The 19,466-nt window shown below is 37.9% G+C and overlaps 1 protein-coding gene and 1 long non-coding RNA gene across 4 annotated transcripts in view; one reads left to right on the top strand and one right to left on the bottom strand.

Moving 5' to 3' along the window:
- Window positions 1-10,495, top strand: part of LOC150018869 (exophilin-5-like) — an 81,039-nt gene extending 70,544 nt beyond the window's left edge. For all 3 annotated transcript variants that reach the window (XM_090265894.1, XM_090265893.1, XM_090265895.1), the window contains 2 exons: window positions 2,454-2,586; window positions 4,951-10,495. In XM_090265894.1, coding sequence (XP_090122020.1) covers window positions 2,454-2,586; window positions 4,951-10,337 — 5,520 coding nt within the window. In that variant the 3' untranslated portion in view covers window positions 10,338-10,495. The remainder of the gene's footprint in view (window positions 1-2,453; window positions 2,587-4,950) is intronic.
- LOC150018866 (uncharacterized) overlaps window positions 1-19,466 on the bottom strand; it is a 121,318-nt gene that overhangs the window by 5,970 nt on the left and 95,882 nt on the right. The gene's annotated exons all lie outside the window — the stretch shown is intronic.

Raw genomic sequence — 19,466 nt, 5'->3', positions numbered from 1 at the left:
ATAATTAATGTATAATTGCTGCTGCTGCTGCTGCTACTACTACTACTACTACTAATATTCCACACAGCTTAAATTAAAGGGGTCTGTAGGGCACTGATACTGTTTAGTCTTCTCTCTGTCTGATACCTACCAGTGACTAGCATTTACTTTTTTAAATTTTATCCCTGGAAAAAAATTCTTGCAGAGTTAAAGTTGAGTGTAAATAAATTCTCCATATTTTCTCTTAGTCATATAACTTAGATTTCTGTGTGTTGGAAGCATTCTTAACATGCTGGGTGAGTAGAATTGGTCTTGAAGTAGAGGGTCTGGCAGACATATCACCACAGGAGGTTATATTCAGGGTCTCTAGATGACAGCCATCCTTCCCAGGTTGAAGAGGTGCATCACTTCACCTGAGCCCTCAGGTCCTGTTTGTTTTTGTTTTTTTCATTTCAGTATACATATTTTATTACAAAGCGCTGTGATCCAGAAGACCAAAAGAATATACTCTGGTCTATAAAGAGGAAATTTGAAGTTTGCTTGGGTGTTAAATGGTTGAGAGAAAATGATGCTTGCTGTTTTTTAAATCAGATGTATCTAGTCTGTACTAACTACCAAAACTACATTTGGGAGGAATGAACTTCTAAGATGCATGACTAATTATTATTATTTTTTTTAATAATTTATTTGTATATTTTATTTTTAAAGAGAGGGGAAAAGAGAAAGAGAGGGAGAGAAACATCACTGTGTGGTTGCCTCTCACTCGTGCCCCCAACTGGGGACCTGACGTGCAACCTAGTCATGTGCCCTGACTGGGAATCGAACCAGCGACACTTGGCTCGAAGGCCGACGCTCAATCCACTGAGCCACAGCAGCCAGGGCTGCATGACTAATTATTATTAGCACAGATAAAGACTTGGAGAGACAGTAGGAAGGGCACAAAAGAGAACAATATCTTGATGCATTTTAGAGCAAAAATAATTTAGCTGTAAGTGATCTTATTTCTCACATGATTAGTTTCTGGTGTTATTGACTACAGTTGGTATCTCACTGTAGTAATGTTTTGCTTGTAGCACTTGTTGACTTCTGAATTTTATAGTAGTGTGTTAAATTATATCCAATGACCAACAAATTATTATTGGATTGTTTCTTTCTTAGTAATAAATCTCCTTTGTGTGTAGTCAATTACAGCTTGCCCATTAAACTGAAGCCACAAGTCAATGAAATATGGGCAGGGCTTCTATCCTAAATAACTGACCTAGATCTTGAGAGAGAAAATACTAGGCAGGAGTGAAAAATACTAGATTGTGAGGAATGTAGGGATTAAGGAAACCTGAACTTAAGAACTGGGTAGACCTGTGCTGGAGAAGGAGAAAAACTGGAGTTTTGCGAAGATTAGATATTTGGTCTTAGGTATTCAGGGTGAGATGAAACATAATGTTAAACATCAAATGGAAAGGGAAAACTTGGGAAAGAAGGGGATTCAAGAGACAAGGACCATGTAGCAGAGTGGGCTAAAAACAAAGACCTAGAATGGGAAGTGGCTGCCTGCTGCCTGGTCCAGGGATGGGTGCAGGATTAGTCAAAGTGGAGTCAGAAAGTGACAGAGCCAGTTTGACAAGAGGAAATGTAAATGGAGTTTTGGCAAAAGAAAGTGAAGGTGTGGGAGTGGATAATTCCCCCAAGGTTATGAGGACAAATTAAAACTTGAAAATAGGGCAGTGATGGATTGATGAAATCAAAATAAACATTTGCTAGTAAAGAAAACAACCTTAGCTCTGCATCATTCTCCTAGATCCTGTAAAACTAGCAGTGATTTTTGAAAAAAAAAAAAAAAAAAAAACTGTATAAAGTCATACTTTTCAGCACCTTTGTTTCAGAACTACTAATTAGGATCTTATATTTGTCAGGTAGGTTCTACCATTCTATGTGAACTCTGTGAATAGAAACACATTTTCTTAGCCAGATCGAACAAGTTCACAAATCTTCTTTTTTTCTTTTTTTTACTTTTCTACATATTTTTAAGAATATGCAGTGAACAAGTTCACAAATCTTAAGGTCCACTACAAGCTTCAGTTAACAGCTCTTGACAGAATAAGGAACAGTGTTAAGAAATCTAAAATTCTAGCCATTAGGGCCATGGAGACAATACTTCCAATTTAAGGGAGATCAATTTCTTTCCTGTGTAGTGCTACTTAAGATTTTTAGGAATCTTTGGCAGAGAAGTACTCAACATCTTGCCTGAAGACTCGTAGTAAAAAGAAGTAATGTAGATATGGGGAAATTTGTGATTACATGATTACTTGAAAACGACAGAAACAAAACATTATAAGTTGGCAACAAATGTTTGGAAAATTGATTGCAGTCCTTAGACTAGTACTTTTTAGCTTGAGGCATTTTTGTGGGAACATGTGAGTATTCTAGCTCCAGAAGCTCCAGAAATAATATTGCATTTTCTATTTTTAAATTATCAGGTAAAAATATACAATTCATCTCTGGAAAACCAACCAGTAGAGAGTGCATTTGTTCCCAAGCCAGCAGGCATGAGAGAGGGAAGTGGCGTGCCTCCGTGGGATGCTTCTGTGCTGGAGAGTGAGTTTTTCCGAGGTAAACCTACGCATTACAGTGTCTTTGCAATTCCTAGTACTAAAGCAAATAACAATTACAGTTTGTATGGAAATGCTCAAAACATATCTAACTTTGTACTTTATTTTTGAAGTCCTCTTGCTTACCTTATGTAAAAAGGAGGCTGTTATATGCTATTAACACAAATATTAAAGAATATTATACTTAAATATAATCTAAACAGATATTCTCAGACCAAAGCTGATAAATCTATGAAATGGTAATAATGTATCATATTTAACCTCAGGTGAAAAGGAAATACGCCTGTAGAAAATCCATCTATAAAGTCTAGTGTTCTTAATACACGTTTATTGTTACTGACTACCTAAATGCACTGTGATGAAATCTAATTGTTGTTAAAAAATTAACCTTGTACAAATTCCAAAAGTATGACATGCAATGGATATTATTATTATATTACTTTACTGTGTGTTCTGTTATAACCACATATTGCTTTTATAGTCAGCAAAATGCTTTATTTCAGGAAAGAAAAACTATGAACAGCTTGAAAGGGAGAACAAATACTCAAGAGATTTTATTACAATTAGTTTTAAAGGCAGATATTATTACTCATTACATAATTTTTTGTTTCTTTTTATTTTTTTGTTCCACCTTAGAGTTGGTATTGCTTGATTATTTTATTTATGGAAATGTGGGATAAATTATTTCAGAGACAAGATAATTTTTTTTTTTCATTAAAGCATTGACAGGATCATTTCCTGAAGAATTCCTTAGTTACAGATCCTCAGTGATCAAGATTAGTTCTTCTGCTCACTCTTCAAACTTAACAGCACCAACTGACAAATAATATAGGATAAGGATAATCCAGGTCAGATGTCAAAACCCCTTCAGCACCTGCCCTGACATAACTGACACCTCAGTACAACCTGCTTACACTCACTTTCCCTTTCATTGAACAGTAAAAATCAAATATTTTAACAATAAATAATTTTAACCTAGGAAAGTGCACCTTTTATGTAACTCAGAATGAAAGATTTCTGTAAACCAAAAACTTCTTCAGCAATTTAAATAATCCCATGATTTATTTCTCTTGTCAGATTTGATTTTCTTTAATGAACACTTATTCAATAAATATATAATCTACTTATATTCATGTAAAATGAATATGGTAAAATTATATTTACTACAATGCAGGCTTTAGGGAATCTTAAAACCTTAAAAGATTATAGTTCTATTTAAATTCCAACAGGCTTTTATTGAGGAAAAGATGCCAAATATGATTAAATAAACACAATTCAAGCAAACATCAACCAACTTAAAATATCTTGTGATTCGTCTGAGCCCACAGAGACTGGATATAGTAAGCCTGTGTCCTGGGCCTTGGGTTGGCCTCAGTCACTGGGCCCTAACTTGGACACCATTCTCTGAACTTGCTTCCGAGAGAAAAGTAAACATTATTTGGCAATGGCAGTTTCACAACCTTGTAGCATTGTGAATTCATAGTAAAATCATCTTTATAATTCTTTTTTATTTTTAATGTGAAAAGTGACCTCCTGTGGCACAGAGGTGGTGTGTGTGGCACAGCAGTTGTGTGTGAGGCCCCAGGAGACAGACTGCCTGGGTCCATTTACTGGCTGTGTGACCTCAGCCACTCACTTAACCTCTTTCGGCCTCACTGTCCTCATTTTTAAAATGAGACTAGTAATAACACCAATCTTATAAGGTTATGTGATGATTTAATGAGTTAATAAATTAAGTGCTTAGAATTGTGCCTGACACAATAAGAAGTGCTTTATTAAAGGAGTGCCAATGGGTCTTACTTTTTACAGGAAAAATAATATATCATTAGCATATCCTTTAACAATGTGGCATAGAACTTTAAATTGTATGTATTGCTCAAATCCATCGAAATAAATGTGTTTACAAATTAGGTGCTAAACTTTTGGTGGTAATGCTGTTTTCTTAATGATAGAACTGAGAAATCACATGTTGTTTACAGACTCTCATTTGTATCAAAATCCTGTGACATATCTGGAAATATTTTAACTACCTACGACACAAAAGGTATACTAAAAGAAACCACGATTAAAATCTGTCGTTATACCAAAAAAAAAAAGTAGCTTTTTGTCCTTTATGTCCTTTAAGGCATTATGGAAGGTTAACTTTGACAAAGTATGATTTGAAACGTATGAAAAACTTTCACTACAGCTTTGTAAAAGTCAGACTATCTTAAAAATATAATCAAAACTGTTGTCACCACATCTATGATGATATGACAAATATGAAATTATAAATGATTATGTTTCTTAAAGAGGGGCCTCAACTCAAAGTATTATTAGACTACAAAATGTTATACAGAAAAAGCCACTTATATTCTCCTTTCAGTTTTAGATGATTTGGATAGCACATTGGCTCAGGAACAGTCTCCAAGCTCAGTGAATGCAAGAACACCTCTCAAGTATGGATTGAGAACACAGTTCAGTCATTTTCACTCCACTGGGAACAGACATGGTAATACCACACGAAGGCACAAAAATCACTATAATGAAACTTCTAATATGTCTATCTATGATGTCCTAAGACCAGGAACCCCTAGAGAAGGTTTTAAAACCTTTTCTTCTAGAATAGGGACGATTTATGATATGTATAGGACAAAGGAGCCCAGAGTCTTAAAAGAAGATTATGTGCAAAAGAATACTTTTGGTAGTAGTTCTCTGTGTTTTGACAGCAGGCAATTAGCCTCACCAGCTACACAGTATTTCACAGCAAGAAGCATACATTTTCCAACCACAACTCAGAACAAGAATGGATTTATACCACCAACCCACCAGCAGAACCCAAAGAGAACTCCTTTATCATCCATCATATGGAATAGATCAGATTCTTCTAGAGAAAGGCCAAATCAGGAAGAGTTTCTGAGGGCACCATTATTACTGGAAGTTGACCCTGCTGACCAGTATATGTATCCCAAGTGTTTTCAGGAGAATAGGAGCTATGGATTTTATCATTCACAGAGTGTTTACCAAAGTGTAAGTTTAAATTCCACCATGGATAGAGCAAGGAGTCCTGACCCATTTGAGAACTCAGAGAATATGCCATTCTACCATCAAGACAACCCATTTGCTAGGTCTTTCTTTAGCAATACCTTTGGACGAAGCAGGGAACAGAGATTTGGACATGGTTCTTTTGGGGGCCAACAGGAAGAACATTCTCCCTGGTCTGGCTTTCATCAAAGCAGGAAACCATTCACTTCTTCTGACAGAGACTTGGAAATGATTTCCCCTGAAGCAAATAGTGAATCACCTGGTCATGGCCATAATGTTTCTTCTCAACACTGGGAATCATTTTCACCTAGTTATAGAACAACAATTTCCAGAGACCAAGAAGAACTACATCCCTCGCAGTTTGATTCTCAGACATCCACACTGGAGAGCATGGAGGTGTCACAAGGTAATGGGAACCAAATGATTCATTTTGGCACACCAAATATTTGTTCTATGATTGGTTCAAGCTATCACATCAAATCTTGTGGGTTAGAATGTCAACAGGACAGTTCTCCTAAAGAAGTACATGTAAACCAAGAACCTTACTCATTTGGAATTGCTCAGACTCTACCATCCTCATTCAAAACTTCCTTTCCCCAGGTTCCTCATGACAGAGGGAATCATCAGGGTCCCAACTTTCAGGATCCCACAGTCACTTCGCAGAAAATTAAGCCTGCCTCCCTTCCAATAAGAAGCTACACAGAAGTCACTGTGACCAACAGCAATTCAGTTGATTCTCCACCTCTTACTCAAAGCCAACCCAATATCTTGGTCACAGAAGTGAATAGTGAGAAAGTCTTGAATGAATCTATTATGGAAAAAGAAGAACAATTAAACAAGATGAATCAGACAAATACAAGAAATGAAATGCCCCGACCTATTTCAGAGATAGCAATCTCTAACCCTTTAGCTGATTTTCAAAGTCTTCTCTCCCAAGACTCAGCTAAGACCCACAGATTTGTTTTTAATACACCTACCACCATAAGTTCAAAAAAGTCACCCAAAGTTATTTCCAGGAAAGAAAGCTCTGAAATTCATATATCACAGAGAGATAAAGCCAACGAACTAAAAAAATATAAGAGTTATACTGAAAACAGAAAATTTGGCTCAGCAACTTCCTTTCCTTTCATTCAGGAAAGCAGAACACCATCATCTTTTCCCAGTCTAAATCAAGGTTGTCACCAGGAATTAACAGTAAGTAATGAAGACAGTTCAAGCATTATTGAAAATAGCCTCTGGAGCTCTGACTCTACTGGTAATCAAAATACACAATCTTCAGAAAAATCTGCTATTTTAAATATCAAGGAAGAACAATGTACCAAAACTCATTCTCCCAACTGTAGCAAGTCAACTGCTGGCCAAAATATCCCATGTTACTCTGTAGGTCCATCATCAGGTACACTGCCAGATTCTTCTCCATCGAATAATTTTTCCCATGGTGCTCTTGTGGTTCCTTCTACTGCAACGTTCTCCAGAAGAAGTCTTTCAGGCAAAGATCCCTCTTTGGGAAAAAGAGGGAAAAAAGACAATAATAGCAAGCATCAAAATAATCAGTTTACCTTGAGCCCCTCAGAAACTGAAAAGAGTGATGATGGTTATGTGCCTTTAAATAATGAAGTGGTTGATGTCAAATACCATTCACATCCTCCTTTCAGGGCTGGAAAGGGAAAAGCAAAAATAAGACGACGTATATCCTATATTGAAAAGTTGAGCAAGACAGAAAGTAAATCAACACCCACAAGTGGCAGCAGTAGCCTTGTTGAAGTCAATCAAAGTGATTCCAAGGCTCCTGAGATTCATACAATTTATTGTACCTTACCAAGAAAAACAGCTGGTTTTCTCACTAGTAGTATGAAGCCAGAAAGTAAGATAAAGGCTCCTTCATTTAGGAATCAGCCACTTCAACTTCAAATTGAAAGTAATTGGAAAGATCCAATAGGGAAAGAGACACCAAATAAATTCAATCCCAGTTCTTCTGAGTCAGAAAGCAGATGTTCCAAAGTAGTTTCAGACACAGCTTCAGTAGTGCCTGAAGCCACAGAGAGGATGACAAATATGACAAACATTGGATCTGCTTCCCTTAGAGAAGAACCACTTCCATTCCTTATGAAGAGGGCTGTGTCGTGTCCTTCAGGAGTATCATATGCCTCATTTGGAAGAGATGAAAGAGAAGGATGCTTGGTCTCAGACATAGATGCTTCTGATTTAACGCTAATACCTCGGGAGAAAACCATTAACCCTCTGGAAAGAGACTCATCTATTAGGGATTGTTCTTTAACCAAAAGACACAACCAAAAGGAACACTTTCAAAAATGCACTGAAAAGGATTGTCAAACTGCTGCCTCCAAGACATTTTTCCTCTCAAATGAAGACCCTTTACCTTTCTGTTCAGATATGTCAGGGAAAAAAAGTGGGAAAACATTACATAAATTAAAGACTACTAGTATGTTTTCTGTTTTTGGTGATGCAGATAATGTCAAGTGTCTTGAGGTAGTTTCACTATATTACACTCTACCAATGAAACACAGCCAAAAATTATGTAATCTCCTTCAAAAGTATACTCAAAATATCGATTCACTTCCAGGATCAACTAAAGTGGGGACCGTAACATTTTCCAATGCTTTAGAAAAAGAGAAACTGAACTATTCCACCCAAGAACAGTCCGGAACTTCATCATCTGAACAACTGAAGATGCTGGTCAGCTCTGCTCAGGAAAACAGCAGTTGTCTTACTCCCAGCACTGAAAAGGTGACTGTTTTACAGTTATCAAGTGCTAGCCCCTCAGAACCTACACTAGAGGAAATAGCTTCTCTTGAGGCGAATGTTTCTCTTCATAAACAAGAATCTAAAACTAGAGAGATTTCACCAGATAACTTAGCTAAAACACCTCTAGGTGACTCACAAAGCAGGAAAAGGAGAGGAAAAAAGTTGCAAAGTAAAACCCTGCATGCTTCATTAATTCTTCAAGAAAAAAATGTTGCAGAAGAGAAATCTGAAAATTGTCAGCACTCTGTTAAATCACCTGACAGTGGTCCTTCTAATCCTCCAGCTCATGCAGAAGGGATTGTTGAATATCACCAAACCAGAAGAAGTTCTGGGGAGTGTGTGGGTAGTGGGATAGCCACCACAGCTACCGAAAGTGCAAAGTGTCTTCAGAAAGACGTCATAGACAGAGCTAAAGATGATAGCTCCGATGGATTGCAACCTAGGAAAGTGAGAGGAGCAGAGTTCCCAAAAAAGACTGATAAAGCACTTTCTGACTCAGAAAGGCAAATCTTTGCTCTTACTCCAGTTTTGCACAAACTACATCTTGATGAAGAGACTTGTTCAGGTGAACGAGATTTAGACAGTTTGCAGTCTGAACCCAGAGAACTACCTCAAAGAAGTCAGGAGGTAAATCCAACAAAGAAGGGCAAGGCTAAAGATGAAATGCAGCGGTTGGCATGGAATCAACCCTCACTTCCTGAAGGAAGTAATAAAAATAAAACCAGCTTGGATGACCTAGAAAAGGGGAAAAACAGATCCTCAGTTAAACACAGATTGGCAGCCATGTCCAAAGCAAGCAGAAAATTTCCAGCTAAAGATTTAAGCCCCAGAAGACATGTAGCTACTATTTTCCCCCAAAGTGGGAACGGTTCTGGCTTCAGTGGTTTATCTTTTGGCACACCAGAATTAAACCCACTGTCCCCTGAGTCTCCTCCCAAATCCACAGAATCCACTGATGAAAGCAGGTTGAACAATGATGGAATGGATGTGAAGAAATCTGAGAACCTTCTCCCCGTTACTGTAATATCCAACGGAGAAGCTGCTCCACATGTAAGCAATCTGAAGTCTAACAGCATTTCACAAACACATCAGAATGAGTTTAAAAATATCTCAGAATCACCACCAAAGTATGAGAATTCTAAAGATGTAACAGCTCAGATCTGGGGAAGAGAGTCAGGTAGCCTGACCCAACCCACATTCACCAGCCTCAGGAAAGCTGACTTCTCTGACCATCAGAGGAGGCTGAACCTTCATCTTCCAGTGGAACCTTCAGAGAAATCTACAATAAGCATCCCCCAGGCTAGTTGTCAGCCACAACACAGGAGTGCTGCAGCTCTGCAGTGGGATCCTGAGCCACACCCCTATCGTTCAAAGAGTTTAAAAAACATCCATGTGCACGGTGATCTGCTACGCAAAAGCCATCCTCCAAAAGCCAGGGAGCGCCATTTTTCTGAAAGCACTTCTATTGACAATGCCCTGAGCCACCTGACCCTTGGGAATGAATTCTCTAACAACAATGGCTACAGTCGAAAATTCAAATCTTCCTCTGAACTTCCATCTTGTGATGAAAATGAAAATTGGGCTTTGTATAACAGCAGGATGAAAATGGGTCTCAAGTCTGCAACATCTATATCCAGACCTATCGACTATGGAATATTTGGGAAAGAACAGCAGTTGGCTTTCTTGGAGAATGTAAAGAGGTCACTCACACAAGGAAGGTTATGGAAACCAAGTTTTCTGAATAACCCTGGCTTCCTGAAAGATGATGTAATTCACCCTCCTAACCCAGTGGAGTCATGGAGCTCAGACTCTCCTAGCAGTCAGATGCCAGAGGATGACTTATCTCCAAATGCACCACTTAACACCTATGAAGATGCTCCAGGAGACTCAGACTGTGACACAGACACGACCACAGACGACGAATACTACCTGGGTGAAGGTGACAAAGAGTCCGAACTGTGAGGCTTTTTCAATAAAATGCACAATCTTTTCTCCAAGAACCTATAATGGAAACAAAGTGTAAATGTGTGTGTCCATGGAAAGGACAGATATTTAAAAAATATCTATTTCTGAAGCAACCTGAATTCCCCACCCCATAGCCTCTTTGTGTGTGTGTGTGTGTGTGTACACTTCCTGAATTCCAGAGCAATACATTTTTGTTTTAAGGAATTCTCTGCTATTTTCTGACTATATATCCTTAGCTCTCATCCCCATACCCAATTAAGTCTCTAATTCACTGTTAAATTTTGTCTTTCTGTTTTTTTCCCCCTGACTTTTTTTTAAACACCTTTCATGTGATTCACAACCCTAAGATCCCAGACACAAAACTTGTTACCCAGTACAACTGCAAAATGCTTATTGCCTCCTCTGGTCCACACTCAATACACATGGCATTAAAGTAAATGTAGGGACGATGACAATGGAGTAAATATTGTCATCCTGATTGACTCATCAGTATTTAGGAAGTCTAGGTTTTGTGTTTGTCTTTTTTTTTCTTTCACACAAAGATAAGGGAAATTTCATAAGGACATCCTGTTACATTCACAGTGGAGCCAGAGAGGCACCTGTCTGAAATGCTTGCTGGGATAATAGATGAGGAGCAGAATTCCTCATAAGCCAAACAACACTTGTACTCCTAGGAATTCCTTTGAAAATGTTTGTAATAATTGGCTGAATGATTGTGAGCAGAATTTTAATCAAATCAAGGACTGGGGCCAAGTAACTTGAGGGTACAGAAGAAGGCTTGGCCACAAAATCCTGCCCAGGAAAGAAACATAACTGAAGGGTGGAGATAAGTACACACGCCTTTGTGAGACTGACACCATTACTACAGCTGTCTTAAACAACTGGTTTATCCCTTATCTCCAGACTACATTTTTCTATTTTCTTCATTGCAAGATAGAACACCTTTCTTCCATGTGCAACATTTTAGTCATAAGTATCAAATGGTAGCCTTGGCCAGGTCCCTAAACAGCTGTCAGGTCAGACCTGATATCTGAGATTCGCAGACTTTGTGGGATCATTGACCAACCCCTGGGAAATTATCAGGTAGAGCTTCTAAGGGCTTGTCACTGATTCTTTCAATAATTTATCTAGACGAAATAACTTCCCATGCACCCTGATGACTTTCCTAACTCTTTAGTTGCCATGCAGAACTTCTGGGGATTTCTCTCTTCCTAATCAGAGTAAAGATAATTCGCTAAAACTACGGAAAAAGCATGACATCCTGGATCTTAGTGCTATGAAGGTCAACATTAAGTGGATTTCATCTTCTTTGGTTTGTATTTGCTTCCTGATCTAATATTATTTTCTATTTTTCTCACCTGCCTGTTTCATCCATATGAATTAAGGATAATGATAGGTGTTGGTGAAGATGGACATCTGGAACTGATAAAATTAAAGTGCTATATTATCTTCTAAATCATTGTCTTGTCCAGAAGCAAAATGCCAGGGCAAGTTTACATTGTTCCCATGCAACTCAAAACTAATGAAGATGTAGTCACTAACATGAAAGCTAATCCTTAAATCTGTAAATTATTTTAAACTTCAGGTTCTGAACAATCTTGATCTTAAAGAAACTGATAATGCAATTTTAAATGAACTCTTCTGAATTTTTCAATTTAAATTTGTATCAAAAAATAACATTTTTTGTTTTATGTATGTTTATAAATTCTACCTTTCCCTTTTATTATTTATCTGATTATTTAAGTAAAACTTTTATAAACCATGACCTATGTTTCTATGTAATTTGAAGCTATTCAGTTAGTATTTCAATATTAAAATTCTTGATTTTTTTAAATGATCAGCTAGCAAGTTCTAGTTCAGTATATACCTGAATATACATGTATGCTACAAAAGGTGAAATGAAGTTAGCTTATTTTTCACTGAGTTTAGGTTATATCAACATTGTAACTAAATATTCTTAACATAGGTAAGTTAAGGGAAGGAGAAACAACTACTTTGGGGCCCTGACTTTTTGCACTAGAACCTACTATATCTGAATTCAAAGGTAATTGATGGTCAACACTCACACTGTTTGTAATGTTTGCTTATCTGGCTTAAGAATCAAGAAAACAGAAAATTCATTAAAATAGCACCTTCTATAGTTTTATACTTTTATAAAACACTTCATTAAAGAAGTATAGGAAATTTCTATGTATTTTAACATACAAACTGTTGCTTTTTAATGTTCATTTTTGGTATAGCTATAATTTCTAATAGTAATTTTTATACTTATAACTTGTTTTCTAAAAGGTGTAATGATTATTACAATAAATATTCACATAAATGGAATAAACCAGGAAGTAAATTATCAACTTGTTTGGAAAATGGACTAATTTATGTAATGATAAATTTTTACATGTAAAGTCCATTTAAAATTGGGCTTAATGAGATTATTTTTATTTTTAGAGACTTTCCTCTAAATAATTTACTCCCTTACACTGTAAGTGCATTGTTGTCAAATTAATTGCTACTAACAAAACTTTGGTTTATGATAAGCTAATAAAAGTGACTTTGTGTAGGAGGTAACTTTGTGCCTGTATTGGAGGTGATGAAAAAAAGTCCATTTTGATTATGGTAAAGATGGAAATCAAACTGGAAAATTCACACCTCCATAAAAGTAATATACTCCACTGAATGCCAGATGGTTATAAAGGCCTTATTGCACAGAGTTTATTGTTAAAAATAGTAATAATGCTTCAGAATACCCCATTTAAATGTACAGTGTATATATGTAAATATTTTATTTTCAAAGAAAGTTTGTAATGTATTACCACATAGGGGCTCTTTGTGACAGGCACTTCTGTGTTCTGAAACAAATCAGCCTTAAGCACTTTTGTTAAAATGTTGTCAAATAATCCTTCTATATACTTGTTCTTAAACCTGTTTTCTAAATATGAGATGTGTTACAAGACAAAGTGCAAATTTAAAACAATGCCTGTGTTGAAATAAATTACTTAAATAGATGCACAGCTTGACTTAGTTTTTATTCCCATCCTCAAATAGTGACTTTTAAAGATTTTATTTATTTACTTTTAGAGAGGGGGGCGGGAGGGAGAAAGAGAGGGAAAGAAACATCAGTGTATGAGAGAGACACAACATCAGTCCCCAACTGGGAACCTGGCCTGCAACACAGGCATGTGCCCTGACTAGGAATCAAACCCATGACCTTTTGGTTCACAGGCCAGTAGTCAGTCCACTGAGCCAAACCAGACAGGGCTCAAATGATGACTTTTAAATTTGAAAGTTTCAAGAAAACTACAAAGAGAAGAGGCAGACTAAAAAAGCATTCAAACAAATCTTTGGTGGCTACTGAATGAGATCAACCATTCCATCTGTACCAAAAAGCAGCCAACCAACAAATGGAGATCTTTGTACCTGGTTGCCTAACAGAGGAGGAATGAATAAAGTCTGGCATTTCTCTGAGAGCTCGTACATGTACAGGAGAAGAGAGAGCTACATGGAGGTGGGTCATCTGCCCAGTAGCACTGATGAAAGATAAGCAGCTCTTTCTAATTGGAATATAAGACATGTAATGTTAATTCCTGCTAAACAAATTGATTTATCTTTTATAGAAAAGCAGCTCGAAACTTTTTCTCTACCAAGGACAGGAGAGTGTCATCAACCTGAATATAAGCAGTATTTTATTCAAAATATTTTTGCTGTCCTTTATTGAAATTTAAAATACATTGGATCAGCTAGAATTTTTAGTCATTGGCAATATAATCCTCCATAGATGGTTCAAATAGAAAAGGATATATTAAAGGGTATATATGTTGCTCACAACCACATTGGTAGAGCTGAGGAAACAGACAATAAGCTGAAAGTTCAGGACCAATTCTGAAAACCATGTCACAGAATTGGATTTCTATGGGAGCTGCTGTCTCTGTTGTGCCTAGGAAGATGCAGAATCAGGAAGATGAGTGAGCTAACACAATGAATTACCATATTCATTTTCCCCAGAAAGCAATAAAAATAAAAGCAATAGTATACATAAACTTACACATGTTTACAGCAAAAACTGGAAACAAAGTGAATACCTAATAAGTCATTGAGTGAATAAATTAATGGAACATACACATGTCATATTATAAAACCATTAAAAAGAATAAAAACTATGTAAGTGGACTTGGAAAAATTTGCACAAGTACTATTGAGTGGAAAAAGCAAAAGCTCATTTCTGTAAATATTAACAAAAAAAACTGCATATGCATGTGCACATATGGAGGGATATATGCTAGGCTATTAATGTCAGTTGCTTTGTGACAGGGGGTGGGGGTGGGCAGAGGGGGCGCTGTTGAAGGGTATGTTTAAGAACAGGAGGAGAGAGGCAGGATAGCAATATCCACTAAAACAACAACAAAAAACCCGTAAATAGACTTCCAGTCAAGCTGGAGGCATAGGTAGACATGCTTCGCCTCCTCGCACAACCACAATAAGAATAACAACCTCAAAACAAGAAACATTCAGAAATGTCAGAAAATCAAACTGTATGGAAATTTGACAATGGAGGATTTAAAGACGCCAAATTCATCCAAATGGGTAAGAAGGGCAGAGGCAGGGAGCCGGGGTGGAGAGGATGTGGTGTGGCACAGAGCAGTGGCAGCAGAATGGGAAGTCCCCCATTTATGTGTGGTTGATAAAATTAGGAGGGATACCTTCAGAGTGAGTAATCCCAGACCAAGGCCAGACCAAACAGTCCAGGGTGCCAATGCTGGGAAGATAAATACCCATAACTTCTGGCTGTAAAAACCAGTGAGGGTTAGAGTGGCAGAAGAAACTGCCTGTGTCTCAGAAGAGTCCACTTTTAAAGGACCTGCAAGGGCTTAGAACCTATGCAAACCCTTCCCCTCTGGAAAACCACTACCAGAGCAATAGCTAGAAGGACACCAGTAGCATACAGGAAGTGGGAGCAGTGACTGGAAATGGGGCAAGTGCTGGGAAAACCTCCAGAAACTAAGTAGCAGCATTGTCCCCTCTCTGACCCTTCCCCTGCCGCAGAACTACAAAGCCATGAAGCAGGTTGCCCACCCTGGTGAATACCTGAGGTTCTGCTCCATACAACTTAATAGGTGCACTAAGACAGAGAGTCAAAGCAGCCCTACATAATACACCAAAACAAACACAGGAGGCTTCCAAATTGAAGAGACAAAGAACTATGGCCCAAATGAAAGAACAGAACAAAATGCCAGAAAAAGAACTAAACAAAACAGAGATAGCCAACCTATTAGCTGCAGAGTTCAAAATACTGTTGATCAGGGTGCTCAGAGAACTCACTCAGTTTGGCAGAAACATAAGGGAAAAAATGAAAGCTACACTTAGTGAAATAAAGAAAAGTCCACAGAAAACCAACATTGAAGGGAAGGAAGCTGGGATTCAAATCAATGACTTGGAGCAAGAGGAAGAAATAAACATTCAACCAGAACAGAATGAAAAAATAAGAATTCAAAAATATGAGAAGAATATAAGAAGACTCTGGGACAACTCCAAAAGTGCTAACATCCAAATCATGGGGATGCCAAAAGAAGAAGAGGAAAAGTAAGAAATTGAAAATTATTTGAAAAAATCATAAAAGAAAACTAGCCTAATTTGGTTAAGGAACTAGACATACAAATCTGGGAGGCAGAGAGAGTCAAAAACAAGTTGGACCCAAAGAGTAGCACACCAAGACACATCATAATTAAAATGCCAAAGATTAAAGATAAAAAGAATCTTAAAGCAGTAAGAGAAAAGAAGAGAGTTACCTACAAAGGAGTTACCATAAAGCTATCAGCTGATTTCTCAAAAGAAACTTTGCAGGCAAGAAGTGACTGGCAAGAAATATTCAAAGTGATGAAAAGCAAGGACCTACCACCAAGATTACTCTATCCAGCAAAGCCATTATTTAGAATGGAAGGGAAGATAAAGTGTTTCTCAGACAAGGTAGAGCTAAAGGAATTCATCATCACCAAGCCCTTATTATACATAAGGTTAAAGGGACTTAAGAAAAATAAGATCAAAACTATGAATAGTAAAATGACAGCAAACACAATTACCAACAACTGAATGTAAAAAATAAAAACAAATTAAGCAAACAACTAGAACAGGAACAGAATCATAGATATGGAGATCAATTGGAGGGTTATCACCTGGGAAAGGGAAGGGGAAGAAAGCGGGAAGTGGTGCAGGGATCAGGAAGCATAACTGGAAGGTACAAAATAGTCCGTGAACTAAGGGGGGAATTCCTAAAGGGAAGGAGGGTACTATGCAGAGGGGGGCAAAGAGGAATAAATTGGGACAACTGTAATAGCATAATCAATAAAATATACTTTAAAAACTAAATAACACACATATGTATATATAGAAATAGATGTGTGAGTATAATTATTATTATATTATGCAATTAGAATATAGCAGTGGGTATACAGGTAAAAAAATTAATGATTTTTTAAAAGATTTACTATCCAGGACTTCCAGCCAAGATGGAGATGTAGACAGATACGCTGCGTCTCCCTCCACAACTAAGAAGGAATATAACTACCTCAAAACTAGAAACAACCAGAAGTTCCAGAAAATCAAACTGCATGGAAGTCTAGCAAACAAAGATATAAAGAGGAAACACTCATCCAGATAAGTAGGAGGGGCAGAGCCAGGGCAGAGAGGACATGGTGTAGTGGCAGCAGCAGTGGCGGCAGCGACAGGCCAGCAGAAAGCACAGTCACACTTTTTAAAAAGTCAGGAGGGACACCCAGGGAGCGTTCCCAGCTTATCACTGGACCTCACAACTCACAGTCCCAGCACCAGGTTAAATCAAGCCTCATTGCTTCTGACTGTGCAGACCAGTGGGGGTTGGGGTGGAGACAGAAACTGCCAATCTCTCGGCAGAGTCCGTTTGTTTAAAGGGCCCCCACAGTTCTAGAACATCCACAGACCCACCACTCTGGGAATGATGGCCAGGGCAGCAGCTAGAGAGGCCCCAGTCTGGTGCGGAAGTGGGAGAGGTGCCTGGAAAAGGGGCGAGTGCTGGGCAGGCAGCATTGTTCCCTCTCGGACCCCTCTCCCACATACAGCACAATGGGTAAAGCAGGTCGCCCCATACTGACAATCTTTAAGGCTCCACCCTTTACAACAGAAGCGAGAGCTCTACCTGGGATGTGGAGACAAACACAGGAGCCTGTCAGAATGAGGAGACAGAGAAGTATGGCCCAAAAGGGGAACTGGATCAAGGTTTCAGTGGAGAACTAAGTGACAAGGAGATAGCCAGCCTAACAGATGAGGAGATAGACAACAGACGCAGAATTCAAAATACTGGTGATAAAGATGCTCACAGGCTTGACAGATATGCTTGAGTATGGCAAATGCCAAATGCATGAGAAGTGAAGTCTATGCTAAGTGAAACGAAGGAAAATCCACACAAAACCAATGGTGAAGGGAAGGAAACCGGGCTTCAAATCAGTGATTTGGAACATAAGGAAGATAAAAACAGTCAACCAGTGTAGAATGAGGAAGCAAGAATTGAAAAAATGAGGAAAATTTCCCAAATTTTGCAAAGGAGATGGACATACAGGTCCGGGAAGCACGGAGGGTCCCAGGCGAGCTGGACCCAGAGGGGACCACACCAGGATGCATCATAATTGAGATGCCAAAGGTGAAAGATAAAGAGAGAGTCCTGGGGGCAGCAAGAGAGAGGGAGAGTTGCCTACAGAGGGTTGCCTATAGGACTATCAGCTGATTTCTCAGAGGACACTTTGCAGGCAGGAAAGGACTGGCAAGCAGTATTCAATGTGATGAAAGGCAACTCACAACCAGGATTACTCTATCCAGCAAAGCTATTATTTGGAATGGAGGAGCAGATGAAGTGCTTCCCAGACAAGGTAAAGGAGTTCATCATCACCAAGCCATTATTATAAGAAATGTCAAAGGGACTTACTGAAGAAAAAGAAGATCAAAACTGTGAACACTAAAATGATAACAAACACAACTATCAACAACTGAATCTAAAATATAAAAACAAAATCCAACTAAGCAAACCAGAATAGGAACAGAATCATAGGTATGGGGATCGTTTGGAGGGTTATGAGCTGGGAGGGGGTTGGGGGAGAAATGAGGATATGGTGCAGGGATTAAGAAGCATAATTGGTTGGTACAAAATAGACAGGGGGAAGTTAAGAATAATATAGGAAAGGGTGAAGCCAAAGAACTTATATGCATGACCCATGGACGTGAAGTAAGGGGGGTGGGATTGCTAGAGGGAAGGGGGATACTGGGCAGAGGGGAGCAAAGGGGGTAAAAATTGGAACTACTGTAACAACATAATCAATAAAATATACTTTAAAAAAAAAGATTTACTATCCAGGAGAATATTTAGTGTTCTTTTCTTTTAAAAAACTGAAATTTGTACTGGATTTTATGAAACATTTTTTTTTCAGTTATTACAATATAATTGACATACAACTCTATTAGTTGAACGTGTACAGCATAATAACATGACTTACATAATGTGCAAAATGATTACCTCAATAAATTTAGTTAGCATCCATCATCTCACAGAAACAAAAAAAAATTTTCCTTGTGATGAAAACTTTTAGGAAGCATGTATTAATAAAATAAATGCTAGCACTAATTTTCCCTCCAAGCTCTCTTCCCCAACCATCCTTTCCAGACTCTGCTGTCATTATAGTCTAGAGTAAACTCAAAGTACTCCTAGAAATGTGTTGGAGGTATATAGTGGATACTGATATAATTGTCTTTCCAGGAAATGCTTTTTATTTTCTCTGGAAACTCCATTTCCTGACTGATCGTCCCTCCCCCAACACCAACACCACATGATTACAATGTTCTTACATGACCTTAAGAGTCTGAGCACAGTCAATTAGCTTAGGGATGAGTGTCTGACAAATGAGAGGAAACACCCCTACATTTTGAGATTATGAATGCAAGTTAATATTTAAACCAATTGCCTCACAATCTAAAATTCACCCTAAGAACTGAAATAAGTGTAAGTTCTTCATGACAAATTGGGTGCTGAATAAACATTATTGAAATTAATTAAATATTTTTGCATTTTATGGATCTAAACTCACCTAATCCCATGTAAGGCGTTCATTAATT

Source organism: Furipterus horrens, unplaced genomic scaffold (assembly GCF_987537825.1).
Source record: "Furipterus horrens unplaced genomic scaffold, mFurHor1.1.pri manual_scaffold_2, whole genome shotgun sequence".
NCBI classification, from domain to species: domain Eukaryota; kingdom Metazoa; phylum Chordata; class Mammalia; order Chiroptera; family Furipteridae; genus Furipterus; species Furipterus horrens.
Note: the sequence above shows the minus strand (reverse complement) of the source record. Positions and strands in the feature narration are given on the sequence as shown.